At 39.6% G+C, this 24,678-nt stretch overlaps 1 protein-coding gene across 1 annotated transcript in view; it reads left to right on the forward strand.

Annotated features, from left to right (window-relative positions):
* cacna2d4a (calcium channel, voltage-dependent, alpha 2/delta subunit 4a) overlaps window positions 1-24,678 on the forward strand; it is a 366,454-nt gene that overhangs the window by 129,890 nt on the left and 211,886 nt on the right. The window contains exons 23-25 of the mRNA XM_063059526.1: window positions 1,711-1,806; window positions 9,679-9,806; window positions 10,579-10,659. Coding sequence (XP_062915596.1) covers window positions 1,711-1,806; window positions 9,679-9,806; window positions 10,579-10,659 — 305 coding nt within the window. The remainder of the gene's footprint in view (window positions 1-1,710; window positions 1,807-9,678; window positions 9,807-10,578; window positions 10,660-24,678) is intronic.

The raw sequence follows: 24,678 nt of genomic DNA on the forward strand, positions 1-24,678 counted from the left end.
GGCTACTTTGTTCACTGATCTATTGATTTGTTGATACACTACACATATCTCTTCTGATTTTCTGGGAAAGAAATATAATACTGCTCGCTGGACACTACAGCCTTTATTTTATTGTCAGCAACAGGCCAAGCCAACAATGGTAAACTCTACAATTTATTTAACTTAAGTAATTTCAGCAAATTCCTAAGGTAAGCACATGTTCGGTACAGCTTTGTGGGCCAAAGGGCCTGTATTGTGCTGTAGATTTTCTCTGTTTCTATGTCTCCAGGAAAAAGATACTCATCTGAGTTGAGTTGGTAGAGAGGAAAGAGTTATGGGAGAGGAAGGAGGGAATGGGTGGTGAGGTTACTTCCTGCTGCAGGATTCAAGTACTTGTACATAGATGATTTATTTTCAAAGTACCCTATTTCAGTAATAAGGGCATACTTAATGTTGGTCCCTCACTCTTTTATCACCTGATGTCAGTTTTAATACAAACGAATATTTGGTAAATGCTTGCGTTATTATGGTCTTATTGATGGATAATAAAACTTTTGAGATTATTTCATTTATATAACTCCAATAATTTTTAGGATTGAAAAATAATATAAAAATAGAATTAGAAAAGTTGCAAATAAATAGCCATGTCACACCTCAATTTTTTTATTTCCCCATATTCACTCTTAAACTAATAAGACATTAGACCATCAAACAAGGGAGCAGAATTAGGCCAGCTTGCTCCACCATTTCATCATGGCTGATCCTTTTTCCCTCCCGGCCCCAATCTCCTGCCTTCTACCCATATCCTTTCCTTCCAAAACCTCTGTCTTAATTACACATACAAGGAATGATTGATAAGTTTGTGGCTTAGGGTAGAAGGAGTCAATTTTAGAAAACCTAGCACATTTATTTTTCCTACATTTACACACTTAGTCCAGCAGTCGTGGAGCATACGGATCCCTTCTTTGTAGAAGTCGGCGTCTTGGACCTCCAGAAAGTGGTCCACAGCGGAGGTGATTGATAAATTCGTGGCCTAAGGTAGAAAGCGATGAGGAGAAACTTCAAACTTTCTGCATTTTCACTTAAAGCATTGAACTGCACATGCATGTCACGAGAGCTGTATAACTCATCTCCTTCTACCTTAGGCCACGGACTTATCGATCGCCCCTGCTATGGACCACCTGGAGGTCCAAGACGCTCTTGTAACATGCATGTGCAGTTCAACCCTTTGAGTGATAATGCATTAAGTTTGAAGTTAATAACTCATCTCCTTCTACCTTAGGCCACGAACTTATCAATTGCCCGTTCTGTGGACCATTTCTACAAGGAAGGGATCTGTATGCTCCACGACCGCTGGACTAAGTGTGTACATGTAGAGGGGGACTATGTTGAAAAATAAATGTGCTAGGTTTTCTAAAATTGACTCCTTCTGCTTTAGGCCACAAACTTATCAATCACCCCTCATAGATACTTGGCCTAATAAAGAATCAGAAAATATTTCTTTCACATCTGAGATTACAGTTGTTTTTTATTCACATAATTAGTAAAATCACCAGGTATATTATTCTGATGTTATCTTCATGATGATACTCCATGCTGTTTCGTTAATATACCAACTGCACCTTTACTAGTTCTGCTCCTATATTTTATTTTATAATTGTTCTGATATTATGTGCACCTGAGAATATTTCTTTACAACTTGTGGGATTTCTTTCTTTATCTTGTATGCAGAAATAATGAAGATGGCATTGAGATGGCTTTTCTGGGCACTCGTGCAGGCCTGATGCGAAGTAGTCTTTTTATTGGAGACGAAAAACTCTCAGACAAGTAGGTACAAATAATTAAAATATGCATTCTCACCTTCTCCTCATGAAAATAAGAAAAATTGCAGAAACTTCACGATTTACAGAAAAAGGGAAAAAATTATTTTTGGAGGAAATTCAAGCTGTTCTACTAAGCATTAAAACAGTTAGCTGAATATTCTCAGCATCTGTTGATATTGCTGGCAAACTGATATGCCACTGTAAGTGCTATTGAGTTGGTTTCAACTGAGAAAGCTTGTCCATATTTACTAGTTATAGCAAAAAAATATATATATATCATTTAGATTTTCATAGACATATGTAAAGGTATGAAATTGTCAACATTAACGGTAAACGATGGGGCTAACAATTAGCTGACAGGTCAGTAAACAGGGTAGCCTCATATACATACAATTGGAAGTGGAAGTCAGTCAGATATCCCTTTCTTCCCAGAAAGCCTAATATCTGTATTCTGTTATAAAGGATACAATACCTATTGGGATGAATTTTCTAAGCCTCATAATTGCCTGGCTTATTCTTCTCCTTACATAGTATGCTTAGACACAACACTTAGATCTTGGCTGGCAATTTACCTGCAGATTTTCTCACTCTGCCGATTTTCTCACTCTGCCATCATAACTGCAGATAAGAATTTTAATTGTGTGAGAAGTTTAAGAGGAACATCAGTTTGTTTAATTAATTTAATATCTCTTTTCACTAACTGACCAGTAATTTGTTATAACAAGGGATATATTCTCTACATGGACAAATTTCTTCTTGTCATGTTCTTTTCACTAAATTGAGGGAATCAATAATGAAGTCTACATTGAGTTTTGACTGATGTAATAAAGATGCTGAAGGTTCACTCCCACTACCTGTTGTGTGGCAGAGCACTGAGTTATAAACTGCCACAGTTACTTATGGGGTTTTGAATAGCCTTGTTTAATGAGGGGTCTTTCAATGGAGATCAGAGATGAACTGCTAAAAATCCTCTGGAAAGGTGATAGATTAGATAACATCTGATAAAATCTGCTTTCAAAAGCAGCATTCAGTAACACACACAAAATGCTGGAGGAACTCAGTAGGCCAGGCAGCATCTATGGAAAAGAGTGAACAGTTGATGGTTTGGGCCGACAAAGGGTCCTGATGAAAGGTCTCAGGACGAAACACCTGCCCTGCTGAGTTCCTCCAGCTTTTGGATGTGATTCTTGGATTTCCGGCATCTGTACTTTTTCTCATCCTTGCAGCATTCAGCAAATTTCATTTCTTTGATAGGCTCTACATGGGAGGATGCAATATTAGACCTCCTTTCAGAAATGAGGGAGGGCAAGTAATTGAAGTGGCAGACAGGAAGCACTTTGGCTCTAATGACCATTATTCTATTAGTTTTAAGATATGATTGGAAAATATAAGTTAGGTGCACAGGTTAGAATCCTTAACTGGAGCAGGACTAATTTGGGTGGACAGGATTGAGCAGAAGTTGATCAGGTGATCCTGTTTGAAAGAAAACGAATGAGTGACATTTTTAAGACTGTAATATCAAGCATCCAGGCAAAGTATGTTCCTATTGAGGTGAAGGGTAAACCTGGCAAGTTTAGGTTTCCTTGGCTGATGGGAAATACTGAGACTCAGGTCAAGAAAAAGAAGGGAACATACATTGGGTTTATGAGGTCAGGAATGAGTGAATCTCCTGATGACTATAAAAAGATTAAAAATACTCTCAACAAGGGAATTTATTTACTTATCTATTTATTAGAGATACAGCTTGGAAAAGGCCTTTCAGCCCTTCGAGCAGCAACCTCTGATTTAACCCTAACCTAATCACAGGACAACTTATAATGATCAACTAACCTTCTAACCGGTATGTCTTTAGACTGTGGGAGGAAACTAGAGGATCTGGGGAAAACCTACACATTCCACAAGGAGAACATACAGACTTCTTACAAATGATGCTGAAAATGAACTCCAACCTCCGACGCCCAGAGCTGTAAAAGCATCACGCCAATCACTACATTACCGTGGAAATCAGGCGGGCAAAGGAGGGTATGAGATAGATTTGATAGATAAATTTCAGGAAAATCCCAAGAAGTTCTATAGCTTTATTAAAAGCAAACTAGTGGCTAGGGAGCGAGCCAGTCCCCTTAGAAATCAGCCGCGCTGCCTATGTTTTGAACTGCAAGGGATGGTTAAGATTTTCAATGAATAGTTCTCCTTGGTGTTTACTAAGGCAAAATATAGTTGCTCAGGAGGTAAGGGAAACCAGTATGGATGTTGGGGGACACTCATGCTGTCAGGTAATGACCCTTACAGTGCATTGAGGTCGATAAATCCCCAGGTCCTGACCAAGTACATCCTTGGACTTTGTGGGAGGCAAGAGAGGAAATTGTGTGGTCTATGTTGCAATGTTTGCTTTTTCGTTAGATATTCGTGAGGTTCCCTAAGACTGGACGATGATTAATGTTGTTCCTTTCTTTAAGAAGCGTAGCAAGGACAAGCCAGGGAACTACAGGCCAGTCTACCTGATATCACTAGTGGGGAGGTTACTGACGAGAGTTCTAAAGGAGAGGATCTACTATATTTGTTTAGACAGAGCTTGATAAAGAGGAGTCGGCATGGGAAATTATGTTGACGAATTTTTTAAAGATTTGAGAAGAAGTAACCAAGAAGTTAGATGAGGGTATGGTAGTGGATGTTATTTATTTGTTTATCAAGGTCTTTGACAAGGTCCTGTAGGGTAGGTTGGTCTGGAAAATTAGGTCCCATGGAATCTAGGAAAACCTTGACAGGAGGACTCAAACTTGGCTCAGCGGTGGGAAACAAAGGGTGGTGGCTGAAGGTTGTGCAGGTTCCTCAGAATGGAGGCTGAAGATTAGTTTTGTGCTGCTAGGGTTCCACGTTTGGATCTTTGCTATTTGTTATTTACATAAATGATCTGGATGCAAATGCACAAAGATTGGTCAGTAAATTTACAGGTGACATGAAATTAGGAGGTGTTGTTCATTATGTAGAAGGTTATCGTAGGTTACAGTTGATCAGTTATGGAAGTGGGTCAAGCAGTGGCAAATGGATTTCAATGCCGATAAGTGTGAGATGATGTGTTTTGGAAAGTCAAGCTGGCGTAAAACTTATACTATGAATGGTGGGACACGAGGTAATATAAGAGAACAGAGGGACTTGGGAGTATAGCTCATTGAAAGCAGCATCACAGGTCGAGAGGATAGTGAAAAAGGCATTTAGGATGTTGGCCTTCATCATTCAGGACACCGAGTATAGGAGTTGGGGCATTATGTGGCAGTTGTACACTTGGAGAACTGTGTACAGTTTTGGTCACTCTGTTATAGAAAAAACTGTGTTTAAACAGGAAAGAGTGCCGCTTTACAAGGATGTTGCCAGGACTGGAGGGCATGAGTTACAGGAAGAGATCAGCCGGACTAGGTCTTTATTCCTTGGAACATTGGAGAACAAGGGATGACCTTATAGAAAGGTTTAAAATTATGAGAGGCATAGACATGATGGATGGTAGTAGTCTTTCCCCCAGGCAAGGGGAACCTTGCATAGATTTAGGATGCAAACAACAGGAATTCTGCAGATGCTGGAAATTCAAGCAACATACATCAAAGTTGCTGGTGAACGCAGCAGGCCAGGCAGCATCTATAGGAAGAGGCGCAGTCGACGTTTCAGGCCGAGACCCTTCGTCAGATTTAGGATGAGAAGGAGAAGATTTAAAAGGGATCAACTTTTTCACACAGTGGTTGGTGAGTATCTCAAACAAGATTGTAGAAGCAGGTACAATAGTATCATTTAAGAAGCACTTGGATAGATTCATGGAAGGGAGGGGCTTAGTGAAATATGGAGGAAATTGGGTCTAGCTGGCTGGGCACTGTGGTCAGCATGGTCTTGTTGACCCAAAGGACCTGCATCCGTGCCTTTAATGAACTTTTCATCCTGGCTTCTATTTACAGATTGTTATGGGAAAGTCAAGATCTTAATACATCTCTATCCATGCACATAATCCTTATTATGCATTATGGTATGATATTGTATGTATTATCATGGATGTGACACTCAGAAATGCATTAATTTCTATGAATTTTGACATACCTTGGTATGAAAACAATGATCCTAAATTCATTAGTCTTATCTAAAGATGGCCTTCGTTATCTCATTTCACGATGTGGCAGCTAAGCATGAATTACATATCCTGTGTTCTATATCTTGCATTGCAGCAGAAGCTAAACAGCGCAGTTAGCTAAATTGTGCCGTCACATATTAAACTCTAAAGCAGACACAAAAGACTGCAAATGCCAGAATCTGGAGTAACAAACAATCTGTTGGGAGACACATACAAGAGAAAATCTGCAGATGCTGGAAATCCGAGCAACACACACAAAATGTAGGAGGAACTCAGCAGGCCAGGCAGCATCTATGGATAAAAGTACATTCAACGTTTTGGGCTGAAACCCTTTGGCAGGACTGACATATGTTGGGAGAATTCAGCAGGTTGAGCTGCATCTGTGGGAGGAAAGGAATCACTGCATCAGGACTAAGAGTGGAGAGTCAAGACCGCCAGTATAAAGAGCAGAAGAGGAGTGGTGAGACAGGAGTCTGAGGTGATTGGTGGAATACGGAAGGGTATAAGATTGAGCCAGGTACTGGAGGGGAGAGTGAAAGAGTTGGAGTTGGGGGGTAGTAGCAGGTGAATGATAGATGAAAGCAGGCAAAGAGAGAGAAAGAAGTATGAAACATAGAAACATAGAAAATAGGTGCAGGAGTAGGCTATTCGGCCCTTCAAGCCTGCACCACCATTCAGTATGATCATGGCTGATCATCCAACTCAGAACCCTGTACCAGCCTTCCCTCCATACCCCCTGATCCCTTTAGCCACAAGGGCCATATCTAACTCCCTCTTAAATATAGCCAATGAACTGGCCTCAACTGTTTCCTGTGGCAGAGAATTCCACAGATTCACCACTCTCTGTGTGAAGAAGTTTTTCCTCATCTCGGTCCTAAAAGGCGCTTCCCCTTTATCCTCAAACTGTGACCCCTCGTTCTAGACTTCCCCAACATCGGGAACAATCTTCCTGCATCTAGCCTGTCCAATCCCTTTAGGATTTTATACATTTCAATAAGATCCCCCCTCAATCTTCTAAATTCCAACGAGTATAAGCCTAGTTCATCCACTCTTTCATCATATGAAAGTCCTGCCATCCCAGGAATCAATCTGGTGAACCTTCTTTGTACTCCCTCTATGGCAAGAATTTCTTTCCTCAGATTAGGGGACCAAAACTGCACACAATACTCCAGGTGTGGTCTCACCAAGGCCTTGTACAACTGCAGTAGTACCTCCCTGCTCCTGTACTCGAATCCTCTTGCTATGAATGCCAGATGTAGTGGGTAGAGTATGAAAGATGCTGAATGGAGATAAGCAGGAACAAAAGGTCAAGGAGAAAGATAAGTAAAGTAGGTGATAATGGAGCCCATCAGGAGAGAGGAGAATGGCAAATGAAACCAGACAGGGGAGAAGAATGCGAAAGCCTGTGGGTGAACTGTGTGTGTAGTGAGAGGATGGGACTGGGAAGTAGGGGGACAAACTTGGGTGATAGGGGCTGGAAAAGGGAGAGGGTGGTGGTTGAGGGAAAGGGAACAAAACTGGGAGGACCAAGGCAGATCAGAAATAAGTGGGAATGGAGTAAAGGGAGGAAGGGGTTAGGAACCTACTGGAGTAGAAGACTACCCAAAATTGGAAAACTCCACGTTCATGTCATTGAGTTGTAGACTATACAGACAAAATACGAGGTGCTGTTCCTCTGTTTTGATTGGGCTTTAACCTGGCAATGGAGAAGGCTGAGGTTGGACAGGTTTGTGTGGGAATGGGAAGAATTGACACTCAGTGATTCAGGAACACCTTCTTCCCCTCTACCATCCCATTCCTAAATGGACATTGAACCCATGAACACTACCTCACTGTTTCTTTTATATTATTTCTGTTTTGCACTCTCTGCATATGTGTGCTTACTGTAATTGATTTACTTTTCTTTCTATATAATCAAGTATTACATTGTACTGCTGCTACTAAGTTAACAAATTTCACCTGCTGGTGATAATAAACCTGATTCTGATTCTGAAATGACATGCAGCTGGGAGCTTGGATGGCGATTGTGAATGGAGCATTTGTTTTCTGTGAAATGGCCCCCTGGCCGCACTAGGTCCCGCCAATGTAGAGGAAGCTTTATCAGGAGCTCTGAATGCAATTGTTGAGGTTGGAGGCAGTGCATGTGAATGTTGGCATCACCTGAAAGGGATGTTTAGGATCCTGGATAGTATTAAGAATAAATATTACAGCTCTTGTGATCATAGTGGAAAGTTTCATGGATCAAAGGTAAGAAGTTGGGGAGGGACAAGCAGACTAGAGAATCACAGAGGCAGTGACATCCACAGTAAGCAGAAGGGGTTAGGGAGTAGAAGTCGTGACTGGTGATGGGAACTCTTTGCAGTTGATGGAACCTCTAAAGCATCCTAGGATTGAACACCTTTAAACTCTTCAAGTTTTTCTGGTTGCAATATAAATCTATAGGCTATTTACAAATAAAAAGAAAGTAAAAACATAAAATTAACCATCTCTTAAGCGTATTTGTAAGAATAAGGGTTCTTACATTATTAGTTATATCAACACTCAGTGATTTTTGCAGAATTTTATTATTGCAATGACTCCACCTGCAGGGAAACTGATGTAAGACTAGAAAAAAATTCAGTACAAACATAAGTTAATTCTGTTCCCCAGAATTCAATAAGTATGATGGTTAAGCTTCAACAGAGTTGCAAAAAAATGCATTAACATATATTTTTCAATTATAAATGTGCAATTAAACTGGTTTTGTAAAACCTGGAAGTTTTGTCCCACCAACATACATCAAAGTTGCTGGTGAACGCAGCAGGCCAAGCAGCATCTATAGGAAGAGGCGCAGTCGACGTTTCAGGCCGAGACCTGACGAAGGTGCTTGGCCTGCTGCGTTCACCAGCAACTTTGATGTATGTTGCTTGAATTTCCAGCATCTGCAGAATTCCTGTTGTTTGAGTTTTGTCCCACTGTCCTTTCCTCCCATTGGCGCAAGCATGTACACACAGACACATGGCTGACAGATATTCAGTAAGGCAAACTGAAGCATACTGAGAGAAACTTCATGAAGTATTAATATTCTGCTAATCTGGTTCAATTATATCTTCTATTTCTAGGTATTTCGTCCTAAAGAAAAACACTGCTTACCACATATGATGAGATTCTATGCTTCTTTGTGTTACTTTTCATATCCAGTATTTTTCCAGAGTTGAGTTCTCTGATTATTTTGGGGGAAATACAGTACTTTACCTTTCCTGATGCAGATTTTTTTCTCCAAATGGAAATTAGACTTACCCAATTACTACATAAGTAGCTCAGGCTAAGGTTAATTCCTAAGGATAGGGGTTAAATGTCACGCTTGCTATAGATAACTGGATTCCACAAAAACAAGAACTACTATCAATATTATAGCCTTACCATTATTTAAAGGTCAGTAACTCACGATATCTTACAGATGCAAATAAGATTTTAATTACCATTTGTAGCACTGGTATATAGTGCTGAGCCTGCTTCAGACAACAACATGATTCAGAGAGTTTACCAGGCAAATCTAAATTCACATCTTCTTATTAGTGCTTTCTTATTGGTCACTGGGAGCATAAGAACACCTCCATGTTTGCAAAGAAACACTGCATCCTCTTTGCTCTGGTCTTCCCTCCTCTGACGTTCCATTTGCTTCTCTGTGCGAAAATTCTGAAGGGATTCAGTCCATACCAACATGTCAATATAAAATCATGTTTGCTTTCTGAATGATCTTTGATCATTTGTTTCATTTTACAGAAAGTTCTTTACAACTCGTGACAGATCTAGTATTTTCACATTGGATCATTTCCCTCTCTGGTACCGACGAGCTGCCGAGCATCCAGCTGGACATTTTGTTTACTACATAGCCTTTGAGGCAGACATGGGTTAGTATTTACAAAAACATCTTTTTCCTAAATGCTGCACTTATTCCCCAAAAAAGCACTATTTCTTCTCTTGCACTTGTCTTCCCTTCTCTTCCTTTGACTGGGATTGCTTTATGACCTTCATATAGCTTATGTCCATTATCATCTCATTGCCCATTTCAAAATGCAGTTGTCAATATGTGTGCAGGTTGCTAGATTTGTGTATGTGCCTGTTTGCATATATACTTATGTATATGCCTGGTGTAGCTCTGTTGCTGAATCAGCCGGAGTCATTAACTCATCATGGGAGATCTCAACTATATCTCAATAACTTCAGAGAGAGAGTAAGACAAGGGAAAATGTAGCTAAATGTAAGATGCAGCACAGCCAAAGGAAAACACTGTCGTCTTCATGCTATGAAAAGCTCAAAGAAGCAGTAGAGAAACTTCAAAATATATTCATAGGAATGTTACCAGATCTAAAAGATGATTTCATTTCTGAATGATTGAACCGGTTGCAAGAGGTTTCACCTATGGCAGAATCTAAAACCTGGAGATGTAAATATTAATTAATAATAAATCCAGTGGAGAAATTAGGAAATACTTGATTATATTTATAGAGATAAAAATATAAAGTTAGAATATAAAATAAATATGGGAAAAGAGAATAGAAAGATCAGGTGAAATGGTGAAATGGGGTCATTGGAATACCAGCACTAACTTGTTGGGGTGAATGTCCTCCTTGTGTTTGTATATTTACTGTTTATTTTTATTTTTAATATAATTTCACTCAGGAAAGAAAAATAGAAAGAAAATGGTGACAACCAGTACCAAGGTGACAGTTACTGTGAACAAGAAGATAGCTATTGCAGCAGGTAGGAAGCCTGGACTTGTATTTGAATTATATTTGATTCCACTGTTTGAAACTTTCTTACCTCTTCTCTGTGAATCAGAAATTTGTTTCTCTGTAACTTACTCTGTACTGAATCAATAAGTTTACTCAACTACATTTCTCACAATATGGTATATCCTGTTATGGAATGCTATAGAGAAATCCTGCTTATTAATATAATGATTTTGAAAACAGCACTGTTTGGAATGCATTTCAAACATATACTGTACATTATTTCATACATTTGTTCTTTTGAGTAGAAGTGTATTAATAAAATCCTTATTAATATAGCAATATGATGTAATATAATATTTATTTAGTGATACAATGCAGAACAGGCGCTTCCAGCCCATCGAGCAGCATCAGACAGCAACCCACCAATTTGATCCTAGTCTAATCATAGGATAATTTACAATGACCAATACTGAATGTTTCTGGCATAAGTTGGGCTTCTCTGCATGTAGTGTCACTTGAATCATGTAGCATTTTATTTCAATTTTTATGAACCAATCTGGATTCAACTGGAAAAACAAGAAATTTTAAAGTACAGTCGTCCCTCAGTATCCGCAGACCCTCCGTGGATACCAAATTCCGCGGATGCTCAGGTTCCTTATATAAAATGGCGTAGTATTTGCATATAACCTCCAAACATCCTCCCGTATACTTTAAATCGTCTCTAGATTACCTATAATACCTAATACAATATACATGCTATGTAAATAGTTGTTATACTGTATTGTTTAGGGAATAATGACGCTTTGGAGGAGGCTTAATAATACTAATGTCAGGATCTGTGGAGGTTGAGGGCTGAGGATCTTCAAGCGTTGAAGGTCAAGGCTTCACAATTGCAGATGCTTTTGTTAGAAACATTGTTATAGGAAGCTGTTTCTTTTTTTTCTTTGCATTACCAAACAAATCTTGCAGCGGTTGTAGTGTTGTTGTTTCCTTGGGTGAGGCGGAGGCTTCGTTCCATCAAAGGATCGCACTCGAGGATCATATCCTTTAACACTTGCGCCTGTTGAAAAACTGCTGCAAATTTTTCAAGTGTCCAAATTGATGGCTCTGCCTCCTCTAAATCTTCTGCATCATCATCACCTTCTGTAGAGGATTTCAGCAGATCTTTGAATTCCTCATTGTTAAGGGTTTCTCTATGCTCTTCTATGTGATCTTTCCAGGCCTTGAACCCTGGCGCCTACTTGGCACTCTGATGGATTTAGGTATGATTGGGCATCGTCTTCCAGAACAAGCCCATTTCATCACAATTGAAGACTTGCTCTGGAAGGTAGCCTTTCTCTTCTATGAGTTTCTTGAGCTCCTCTGGACACGTTGACGCTGCCTCGGCATCAGCCAATGCCGATTCTCCCGTGATCTTTAAGTTCTTGAGGCTTTAGCGCTTTAGATAGCTAGCCACCCATCCCTTACTAGCCTTAAACTCCTCCCTCTCACTCTCCTCAACCCCCTCACTAGTGCTCATGGCTAAGTGCTTTTTCATGCATAATTTTGCCATCAACAGGGATATGCTTCTGTGACATGTCCTCCAGCCACACATTTAATGCTTTCTAAGTCTTTGCAAGCACTTTATCACGAACCAGAGAGACCATTTTTGCCATTGTAGAGGTAGCACTAACACTTCCACGAATTTCAGCTTCTTTCTGCTTTATTGCGTGACTGCTCGATTCATTCTTACCAACCTTAGGGCCCACTTTGGCAAGCGACATACCACTTTTCAAAAGATCTAAGATTTTTATTTTCTCGGCGAGAGATAGCACTTTATGCTCCCTCATAGCCTTTGAGGAATTGCTTTGACCACTTAATTGCTTTTTAGGAGCCATTTTTTCACAGAAACAAAGGGTGCACACAACACAAGTAGCGAACGAACAAGACGCGAGGCAAACAATGCTGAAACAACGAGTGCTGGAGAGAGACTGAGGATCTGTGAAATCGTGGGAGGCTACAACAGGGTATACCTACACATCATTTCATTCGCGTGGATTAAGCATAGTGCTCGGCGCATGGCAAATTCAAGTTTTGCTTTTTGGAACTTCCTAGAATTCTTTTTCTAATATTTTCAATCCGTGGTTGGTTGAATCCGTGGATGCAGAACCCATGGATGTGGAGGGCCGACTGTAATGACCTATAATCAATTAGTTTTGGTTATTGTGTACTTTAATCAGTTGGCCTACAGATTTTCTCAGCCTATATAATAAGTGCTTAAATGAAAAGTTAACTAGATTTTTTAAGTATTCCTTCTTTCTTGCTTTCCAAGCTATATAATTAGCATCCAGAAAAAAAATAGCAAAATAAACACCCGAAATGAACTTTATTGACATTTTCAAGAACATCACAGAGGAAATGGAATTTTACAATCTAGAAGTCAAGTTTAAATTGTGTATTATCAAGATAAGATTAGTTAAAATGCCCATAAGGTCTCAAAATAGCATCATATGAGTGATCTTAATAGCCTATTTAATTCCTTGGGAAAAGAGCAAAACAATATGCATAGCAGCTGGTGTTATTGAAACTGGAAGCTGTGAAGGAACAATACAAGCAAAGCCTGAACACCACAGATTTATCAGATGAACAAGAGAACAAAAAAAATCAACACAAGACTGTGAAACAGTGCCAAAACAACATAGAGAGAGACAATATCAACAAACATTTGAACTGGTTCAGAAGGACTCTAAAGCAGCAGGTCCAGAGCATGCAATTGATCTTGTCTATGATTTGTTTTTTTTAAGTAACCATTTCCCCAAATAGCAGGAGCTTTAATTTGGGGAGAATAGTAATATTTACAATTAGTCTCAAGGTACTGTTTTCTGACAGAAGGTGGAAGAAAAAGATTTCATAGCCTGAAGCTTGAATCATTAACATGGTGAAGGTGCCATTGGAAGTTCTATCAGGCAGCATCTAACTCACCAACTATTAGAATCAGAGTCAGGATCAATGTTGTCGTAAAATGTTTTAACATAGCAGTAGCAGTTCAATGCAGTACATAATACAGAGGAAGAAAGAAAGAAATAATAATAATAAATAAGTAAATCAATTACAGTATACGTATATTGTATAGATTAAAAATCGTGCAAAAAACAGAAGTAATATATATTTAAAAAGTGAGCTAGTGTTCAAGGGTTCAATGTCCATTTAGGAATCAGATGGCAGAGGGGAAAAAGCTGTTCCTGAATAGCTGAGTGTGTGCCTTCAGACTTCTGTACCTCCTACCTGATGGTAACAGTGAGAAAAAGGCATGCCCTGGGTGCTGGGGGTCCTTAATAACAGACGCAGCCTTTCTGAGACACCGGTGCCCGAAGATGTCCTGGGTACTTTGTAAGCTAGTACCCAAGATGGAGCCAACTAAATTTACAACCCTCTGCATCTTCTTCCGGTTCTGTGCAGTAGTCCCCCCATACCAGACAGTGATGATCATTGTTATTTAGATTTCTCCCAGGTGCCAGACTTTATTATAGTTTGGTCCATATTTGTGCAGAAGAGCTGAATTCCAGAGATAAGGTGAGAGTAACTGTACTTGATGTCATACCAGCATTTGACATGCATGGCATTGAGAAGCACTGGTAAAGCGGAAGTCAATGGGCATTAAGTGAAAAACACACCAATCATTGGAGCCTCATGTCACATGAAAGAATTTAGTTGTGATTGTGCAGGTACCAATGCCCAATACCAGAACATTGTTACAGGACTTTTTCAGGCAAGCAGTAGAGTGGATGATTTCACAATGTTCATTTCCACCTGCAGTTCCTAAGCTAATAAAGCAGGCGATGCCTCCACATAGCAAGACCAAGATGTGTTCAGGCACAGACCGATAGGCAAGTAAATTCTGCAACACAAAAATGCCAGGTAGTGACCATTTCCATCAAGGCAAATTCTAACCACCTGCTCATAGCATTCATTTGAGTTACTACAATTAAAATTTTGGGACAATCATTTGACGTAAACTCAAATAGACTATTCACATCAATACTATCACAAGCAATGCAGAACAGCGTCTGAATAACCTGCAGTGAGTGACCTACCTCCTGAATGAGTGCAGTTCCAACAACACTTAAGAAACACAACATCATCCAGAACATAGCAACTCATTTTATCAGAATCCCACTCACCCTTACTCCTTCCTCTTCCAGCACACAGTGGCTGCAGTGTACTCCATCAACAAAACACATTGCAGATATTGACCTATCTCACTCCGGTAAAACTCTCAAACTCATAACTCTACCCACAACAGGCACATGAGGGCATTGCCATCTAAATGTTCTTTCAAAATCCCATGCCAGTAAAATAAATAAAATGATACATTAATGTAAAATTAAAGTAAATGTAAAGTTACATGGTCATGTAATGTATAGTTATATGCTGTTAACACTTCAGGAAACCGCTTTCATTGATCTCAATGACTGACTTGCCTTATGGTTATGAAAAAGAAATGTACCAGCAATGAAATTGAAGGGAATGGTAGAACAAAGGGATCTGGAAATACAGATCCATAATTTCTTGAAAGTGGTGTCAGTGGTAGGTAGGGTCATAAAGAGAGCTTTCATCACATTGGTTTTCATAAACCTAAGTACTGAGTAGAGGAGTTGGGGTGTTATGTTGAAGTTGTATAAGACATTGGTGAAGCCTCATTTAGAGAATTATGTGCAGTCTGGTCTCCCAGCTGCAGAAAGATATCAATAAGATTGAAAGTGTGGAGAACATTTATAAGGATTTTTCTGGGACTTCAGGACTTGAGTTATAGGGAAAGGCTGAATAGGTTAGGAGTTTATTCTCTGGAGCTTAGAAGAATGAGAGATGATTTGACAGAGGTATATAACAAGCATGAGCTGTCCAGCTAGGGTAAGTACAAGCATGTTTTTTTTCCACTGAGGTTGGGTGAGATTAAAACTAGAGGTCATGGGTTAAGGGTGAAAGGTGAAATGTTTAATGGGAACATGAGGGGGAACTTCTTCATTCAGAGAGTGGTGAGAGTGTGCAAAGGGTAGATGTGGATTCAATTTCAACATTTAAGAGAGGTTTGGATAAGTACATGGATGGGAGTGGTATGGAGGACTATGGTCCAGGTGCAGGTCAATGGGCTAGGCAGAATAATAGTTTGGCATTAACTGGATAGGCTGAAGAGTCTGTTTCTGTGTTGTAGTGTAGTGTTCTATGTCTCTAGGAGCAAGATCTCTTCTTCACATCTCACAATAGGCTTTGAACATTCACAATTAAACACATTTTTGTTGTCCTACTAAAGGAACATAAAAACATCCATCTGCTGGTACCATCAATATACGATTGTGGTCTTGAAGTAGAAATAGTTACAATAATTTTTGCTCTTTGTGGGCACTTGAATGCACGACACAAATATCCAAACAAACAATTGACATATTTCTCCTTTTGTTTGCTTAGAGTTTGAATGAGTCAAGCAGGTTGCCTTAGTGTTGATTTTGTATAATATCGACATTTAATTCTTTTGGTCTGAAATTTGCAAACAAGTGCTTGAGGTTCTACATGGAACCATTAACTTCTGAATGGAGACAGTTTGAAGCTTGCACACATATATTGTCAAACACAGAAGTCTCAGAATTATTGACAGACTCAGGACAATAATGCTAATCTAACCTTAATAAATAATTCACAAATCTATTGCATATGAGACACTTGCAAGGCTGATACAGATCCTGTAATTCTAGATGCAAATGGAACTGTTTTTCTTTTTGCTTTATACCATCTGAAGGTTTTGGCTTATGCTGGGATTTAATTTGTGGATGCTTTTCAACCTCCAGCATCTCAATAAACTAAACATTCTTCACCTCCAAACGTAAGAAATGAGCATTTTATCATTTTGCTTATCAGTCCACCAATTGCTCTGTATCAGTGGACTAGACCATATTCGGGGGATTCATCAACCAATATGAACAAATATTTCACAGTCAGTCTGTGCAGACAAGTGTGTGTTCACAAAAACTTATTGCTCTTCCCAATACCAGGATATTCATAGTTTGCTGATGGCTAGATCTGTGGTATTAGGGACTGGCAACCAAAAGACCTACAAGAAGTTCAAGTATGACCTCCAGCAAAGAGGCAATTTTAGATGAAGCTGGAGACACAAATGGATGCTTGACTCTTGTAAGGGGGCTTTCATGCCATCACTTCCTTCAAGCCAATAACAAATAGTATAAATAGCTATTGAATCAGTCACTGATGAACTTAATATCTTTTATTGCTGCTTTAAGAGGGAGAATAATGACACACCTGCACAAGTTCCCATAGCACCTGATGACCCTGTGATCTCAGTCTTGGAGGCTGATGTCAGAACATCCTTCAGAAGGGTGCAACCTCACAAGGTGACTCCCACAAGGTGACAGGCCCTGATGGCGTAACTGGTCATGTGCCAAAGCCTGTACTGACCAACTGTCTGGAGGGTTCAGGGACATCTTCAATCTCCTGCTTCTATAGGGTGTGGTTTCAAGATGGCATCAATCATACCAGTGCCCAAGAAGAGCAGTGTGACCTGCCTCAGCGACTACCATCTAGTGTGGTAGCACTTGAATTGCTCGATATGGCTCAAATCAATTCCTGCATCAGCAAAAATATGCACCTGTTTCAACTGGTGCATTGCCATAATAAGTATAAAGCAAACGCTATCTTGCTGGCTCTCCGCTCTGCTCTGGACCATTTGGGTAGTCATAACACATATGTCAGGCTGTTGTTCATTGACTACTGTTAACTGTTCAATACCATCATTACCTCAAAAGTTTCCATCAAGCTCCAAGACTGTCGCCTCTGTACCTCATTCTGCAATTAGATCCTTGTCTTCCTCACTAGGAGACTACAATCAGTATGGATCGGAAACCTCATATCCTCTTCACTGACCATCGACACAGGTGAACCTCTGGGCAGTGTATTAGCTCCCTAATTTTCTCTTTCTGGGCAGTGTATTAGCTCCCTGCTCTTCTGGATAAGTGCAGCTCCAATGCCTTCTACAAATTTGTTGATGGCATTATTATCATTGAAAGAATTATGAATGGTGATGAGGAGGCATACAGGAGTGACATGATCAGCTGGTTGAATGTTGTTATAACAACAACCTTGCACTCAACGTCAGCAAAACCAAGGAACTGAATGCAGACTTTAGAAAGGGGAAGTCAGGTTAACATGCACTAGTCCTCATTGAAAAGTCTGCTGTGGAAAAGGTGAGCACCTTCAAGTTCCTGGATATCAGCAGCTCAGAAAGTCTGAGCTAGGCCTAGCATATAGATCAAGAGGATAAGTAGGGAAAGGGTGGGACCAATAAGTATAAAGAAGGGAACGTGGGTGAGGTCCTAAATGAGTACCTTGCATCAATATTTACCAAGGAGAAGGATGTGGAGAATAGTGAGATTAGTGTGGATCATGCTAGGACATTTTGAGTTTAAGGAAGAGGTTAAGTTTCTTGAAGAGCATTAAACTGGATAGGTTCCCATGGCCCAATACCCCTAGATATACCCCAGGTTATTGAGAGAGCCAAGAAATGAGATTGCCATGATCAAGATGTTGGTGTCCTCCCTACCTACAGACAACCAGACAATTGATGAGTACCTAATGTTAAAGCCAGTCAGCATGGACTGGGCCGTCACGTCTACTAACTTGATTGGGCTTTTCAAGGAGTGATGAAGTGACTTATGAAAGTGGAGCTGAGAATGTTGTCTTTAGTAAGATGTTTTTAGTATGGATTTTAGTAAGGTCTTTGACTAGGTTCTACATGGTAGGCTCCTCCAGAAGACTAAAATGCATGTGATCCATGCTGACTTACCTATTTGAATTCAGAATTGGCTTTCCCATAGACATCAGATGGTATTGGTCAATAGCGTTTATTCTGGTTTACTCTGGCTGGAGGTCTGTGACTAGTGCAGTTCTGAGGGAATCTATTCCGGGATCTTTGCTGTTGATGATATACTCTGTGTAAGCAGATGAAAGTGTGGATGGGTAAGTTAGTAAGTTAGCAGATGATACAAAGGTTGGTTACATTATGGATAGTGCAGATTTTTTACGTGGAGAGTGGTAGGTGCTCAAAATGCATTGCTCGGTATGGTTGTGGAGGCAAATTTGACAGAGCTATTTAAGAGGCTCCTGGATAGGCACGTGAATGTGCAGAGAACGGAGGGATATGGACTTGTGTAGGCAGGATGGACTAGTTCAAGTGGTTTGGCACAACTTCATGGGGCAAGGAGCCTGTTCCTATGTGGTACTATTTTACAGTATGTTCTATGTTCTACTTCTTTCTCAATTCTGATGAAGAGGATTGGACTTAAACATTAACTGTTTCCCTTTCCAAAGATGCTGCCTGACCTATTGAGTGCATCCAACATTTTTGTTTTCATTTCGTATTTCCAGGATCTGCAGATTATTTTTACTTTCCTCTTATCGATTTAGATTGTATGACAGTGGATTGAAATGATTGTTATGCAACAATGCAGTTGGCATGCATACTTTTTAGTAAGTTCTCTATTATAATTATTTGGCAGTATTACATTTGGTGCATACATTTTGATGGATTGAGAAAATTGAATAAATGAGAAAAAAACCCCACAATATGGGAATAAATATCCTTACAGAGAAAGCTAAAAAGAGTTTCCTTAGCAAGATTTCAAGGTGAAAGGAGCAAAGAAGTGACAGGGAAAAAGCACATAATATAGAGTACCCTTTAGTTCTTAAGCAACTGCCAGAACCTATATGATGACTGTTGGACTGGAGGTGTTGTTGTCAGGGATTATTGAGGGAACAATTATATTTTCTTGCGCTCTGCCATAAATCAACATTGCAGTACACTTCTGATGAGAATAATCTAGCTCTCAAACTGTAACTGACAGTTATTGTCATTGGTATAATTTTAACTTGTGAGCAGTCTTGGGAAGATAAAGAATGAAGTTTGGAAGTAGATTGGTGGATATAGTATGTACTTAAAGTGATGCCATATCAGGAATCTAAAAATTCTGTTTTTGGCAAGGTCACCAAAACTCAGTATTAAATTTAATATAGCAAAACAGAAGAATGGGAAAGGTGAAAATTGACAAACTAATCTATAAATAAGTAATGTGTCTGTACAGCTGGTTCCTTGATTGGTCTGTGAAAGAACAAGGGCTGAGGGTTAACACACATTGGAACTTAGACCAAAAGACATAGGAGCAGAATTAAGCCATAAAACTCTTTGATTCTGCTCCAACGTTCCATCATGGCTAAATTATTATCCCTCTCAACCCATTCTCCTGCCTTCCTCCCGTAACCTTTGACACCCAGACTAATCAAGAGCCTATCAACCTCCACTTTAAGTATACTTAATGACTTAGCCTCTCCAGGCATCTGTAGCAATGAATTCAGCAGATTCACCACCATATAGCTAAAGAAATTCCTCCTCATCTCTGTTCTAAATGGATGTCCCTGCGTTCTGAGGCTGTGCCTTCTGGTCCTAGACTCCCCCACTATAGGAAACATCCTTTCTACTTCCATTCTTCCTAGACCCTTCAATATTCATTTCAATGAGATACCTCCTCATTCTCGTAAACTCCAGTGAGTACAGGTCCAGAGCCATCAAACACTCCTCATACATTAACCTTTCATTCCTGAGATCATTTTCGTGAACTTCCTCCAGATCTTCTCCAATGCCAGCATATCTTTTCTTAGATAAAGGGCCCAAAGCTGCTCACAATACTCCAAGTGCAGTCTGACCAATGCCTTATAAGGTCTCAGCATTACTTCCTTGCTCTTATATTCTAGTCCTCCCGAAATGAATACTAACATTGCATATGCCTTTCTTACCACTGACTCAACCTGCAAGTTATCCTTTAGGAAATCTTGCACAATGACTCCTGGGTCCCTTTGCAGCTCTGATTTTTTAAGTTTTTCCTTCTACCAAAGTGCATGACCATACACTTCCCTACACTATATTCTGTCTGCCACTTTTTTGCCCATTCTCCCAATCTGTCTAAGTCCTTCTGCAGACTCCTTAACGCTACCTGCACCTCCACCTATCTTTGTATCATCCATAAACTTAGCCACAAAGCTATCAATTTCAACATCCAATTCATTGACATATAATCTGAAACGAAGCAATCCCAGTACAGCTTCTGTGGAGCTTCATGAGTCACTGGCCGCCAACCAGAAAAGGCCCCCTTTATTCACTCTCTTTCCTCCAGCCAGTCAGCCAATTTTCTGTCCATGCTAGTATCTTTCCTGTAATACTTCGTTAAGCAGCCTCATATGTGGCATTTTGTCAAAGGCTTTCTGAAAATCCAAGTAAACAACATTCACTGACTCTCCTTGTCTATCCTGCCTATTATTTCCTCAAGAATTCCAACAGATTTGTCAGGCAAGATTTTCCCTTCAGGAAACCATGATTTTATCCTTTGCTGTTGGGCTATTGATTAACATGCATTCGTGGAATATAATCCAATTTTCTATTGCTTTGTACCTTGTGTTTTATCACTAAACATGAGACCGGGTAATGAGCTGATCCAGCACTTATATCTAGAGAGTTTAGGCAAAAGACTTAACAGGTCTTTAATTTTGGGAAAGAAAGTAAGACAAGAAAGTGGGACGGGGATCAGTGGAAGAATATATATTAGAAAATTATTATTGGAAGATAGAGATATAAGGGCAGAGAACAAGAAATGGTAGGAGAAAATTGAGATTAGAGAGAGAGAATTGGAGAGGAAGAAAATGTACAACAGACTGAAAAATGGAGTAACAAAAGATCTATTGAGGAGTTCAGCAGGTCAAGCAGAATCCGGACTGGATAAGAGAGAGGGAGACTGCAGAGGGAAGGAAGGAACAGAGCTTCCGGATATTCTGGAATATGCTTATGGGTCCTGGGAGATATATATACATACACACACACACACACACACGCACACACACACACACACACACACACACACCAGGCAGGAAGATATCAGGCATCTGGATTCATCTGAATTTGATTGAAAGGTACACTTGTACACATTTAGCACTCAGGGGCTTACACAACACTGGTTAACAGAGTAAATCACATGGAACAGAACAGTTGGAAACCTGTTCCATTTTTAAGTTGCAGGTTTGCCTGGATCTGGGATTATTCTGGCAATGACTTAAACCTTTTGCATTCTGTTCATTTCACTCTAACTCAGGAGCAGATTCTGTGTGAACAGCATCCAAAGTCAATCCAGATCCATACCCAATAATCTCTTCTTTCATTAAGAGATCTTTGAGAATTGCTTGCATGTTGATGCAACATCTGTGTGATTCACAGGTCTGTCTCCATCATATCAGAAATTTAAAATTCTCTTCTGTATGCCAGCAGTATATCTGTGCAGTAATTGGGCAAAACCCTGTTCAAACAGGTGCCTATCGATGTTGCCAGATGGTTTTGTTAGAGCCTGCTAATGTAGGTGATGACATCCGAACAGATGTAAAGTATCATGCTAGAGATCAAATAACTTTCTTCAAAGTGGATATCTCCAAGCAACTATTTAACAAGTGGTTGGTCAGCCATTTACTCATGTAAGCAGTTGTATAAGTCCTATTATCTAAATTCCCTTTGAAATAATGAACCACCAAAACATTAACCATCTGACTATTTGTGAGTATTGGCAATCAGGCAGAGAATGCCTCTTGTGCAGTCTATGTATCTTCCATGACTTTTCCTCTTCTTCCAACATTTCAGGATAATTCTATTGTGCTGGAGATAATGAAGCTAAAATACACGTTTAGCACACCTTACCTGAAGTGCTTAGGGCTGGAAGTGTTTCAGATTTTGGATTTTTTTCAGATTTTGGAATATTTGCTTCATTGTAATCAAAAAATGTTCAAGTGTTGCCTTTTTTATATATAAAATATGTTTTGGCAATAATGCTCTATTTATTCTTAGATTATTTTATATAAAAAATGGAATAGCCATATAGACTGGTTAGAAATAGTGAACAGGATAAGAGGAAGTGACAAAGAATACATAGGCTTTCTTTTAATTATGTTGTTTTTTTAAATCAGTTGTTGAATTTTGAAAGGAAACCAAACTTGTTTGGCATAAAAATGGGAAGGAGGCTGCTCTTCGTGAGGTGAAGGAGAGATGATGGTAAATTAGTGACATTAGGTGAAGAATGTTGCAAGGATGAGGACTGAGTTGGGGTAAGAGGGGATGGGAAAAAGAGACGTAGTGAGAAGATAGAGTACAAATAAATGATTAAGTGTGATAGAACAACATCAAGTGATTTTCTTCCTATTCATATGATGCCATAGAGAACAATCATGTTATAATTTTATAATGTTCTTAACTAATTCTCTACATTTAATAGTAAATTGGGGCTACTAATACCATCTGGTATAGGGAGGGGGTTACTACACAGGATCGAAGTAAGCTGCAGAGAGTTGTAAAATTAGTCAGCTCCATCAGGGACACTAGCTTCCATACTATCCAGGGCATCTTCAAGGAACAGTGCCTCAGAAAGGCAGCGACCATCATTAAGGACCCCACCATACAGAACATGCCCTCTTCTCATTGCTACCATCAGGAAGGAGATACAGAGCCCGACTCAACATGCTTTGGCTAGGAAGATCAGAAGAATCAGCAAGGACCCCACTCTGATTATTATTATAATAATAATATTGAAGGAAATGATTGACTGAACATCTTCCATGCAATTAATAATCTGCTAGAAGTCACCAAATAGCTTTAAACGTAAAGAAATTCTTGACGAGCCATTTTGTAAAGCTACTTACAGTACATGTCAAAATGTTCAAAATAAGAAGCCTGAAAAAAATATTTTCAGTGTGTGAGACCTTATAAATAAATTGTCATGGTTATTTTAATGATATTTATATTTTTCTGAATTACTCTAAATCTTCCATTTGTCTTATCACTGAGATTCCAGGTGAAGAGATTGTGGGGGAGGGATTGGTTCACCTATGTCCCAATAGCTGGTTCCAAGAGTTGCTTGATATCATCTAGCCATTTTCCTTCTTCCACTCTATATTTACTGCAGTGAGTTAGAGCAGCCTCAGCTCCTAGTGTCTTAATCAGCACAGCTCAGATCAAAAGCTTAATTGAGCTGACACATATTCATGGCTCAGCTTTCTCCATGTTCGTGCCTTAAAGCCAATACAGCTGCATCAATAGAAAAATAACTACATTAATAATTGCTTTCCCTTTTCTCTCGCAATTTATGCACACTCCTACAAATATGAGCAGTTCTCATTCATAATGTTGAGTGTGAATTACCAAATTCTAATCTAGAACAATTAATTCATTTGAAATCACATCATTTCAAAATGATCTCATCCAGACTCTGGGTCTCGACCCAGAGCATCAGCACCACCACCCCTCTGACAATATATGTTGCTTGTTCACTCATTCCCTCCAGCAGATTGTTTATTGCTCTAGGTTCCAACATCTGTAATCTCTTGTCTCTCATTTCTAAACTATTTTGCTATAAAGTGCTTTGGAATACCCTGATGACTTGAAAGGAATTATGTAAATATAAGACTTTCTTTTATCATAAGAATGACTGCCCCAAATATTAATGTGAAGAGGAGACTTTCAAGTGCGCAATCTCTCTGTTGAGTTAAACTACAACTGATGCTACCAGCAGCCTCTATCACAATCGTGCACGAGGTGGGCATGCTATCCAGGTCTGATAAGTGAAGCAGAAGTATTAGTGATTCTGATTTCATACTTCAACAGAATATGATAGCATGTCAACTGCTGCTGAATTTTAAAGATCACTGATGGCTCAACATCAGCAACGGAGCAATAAGAAAAGATGAGAAGCAACACACACAAAATGCTGGAAGAACTCAGCAGGCCAGGCAGCATTTATGGAAAAGAGTAAACAGTTTACGTTTACGTTTTGGGCTGAGACCCATCATCAGGACTGGAAGAAAAGATGAGAAGTCAGACCAAGAATGTGGGGGGAGGGGAGGAATTAGTATCAGGTGGTAAGTGATAGATAAAACCGGGTGAGGGAAAGGGGTGCTGGGAAGCTGATAGGTGAAAGAGATA

This window comes from Mobula hypostoma, chromosome 9, assembly GCF_963921235.1.
Source record: "Mobula hypostoma chromosome 9, sMobHyp1.1, whole genome shotgun sequence".
NCBI lineage: Eukaryota > Metazoa > Chordata > Chondrichthyes > Myliobatiformes > Myliobatidae > Mobula > Mobula hypostoma.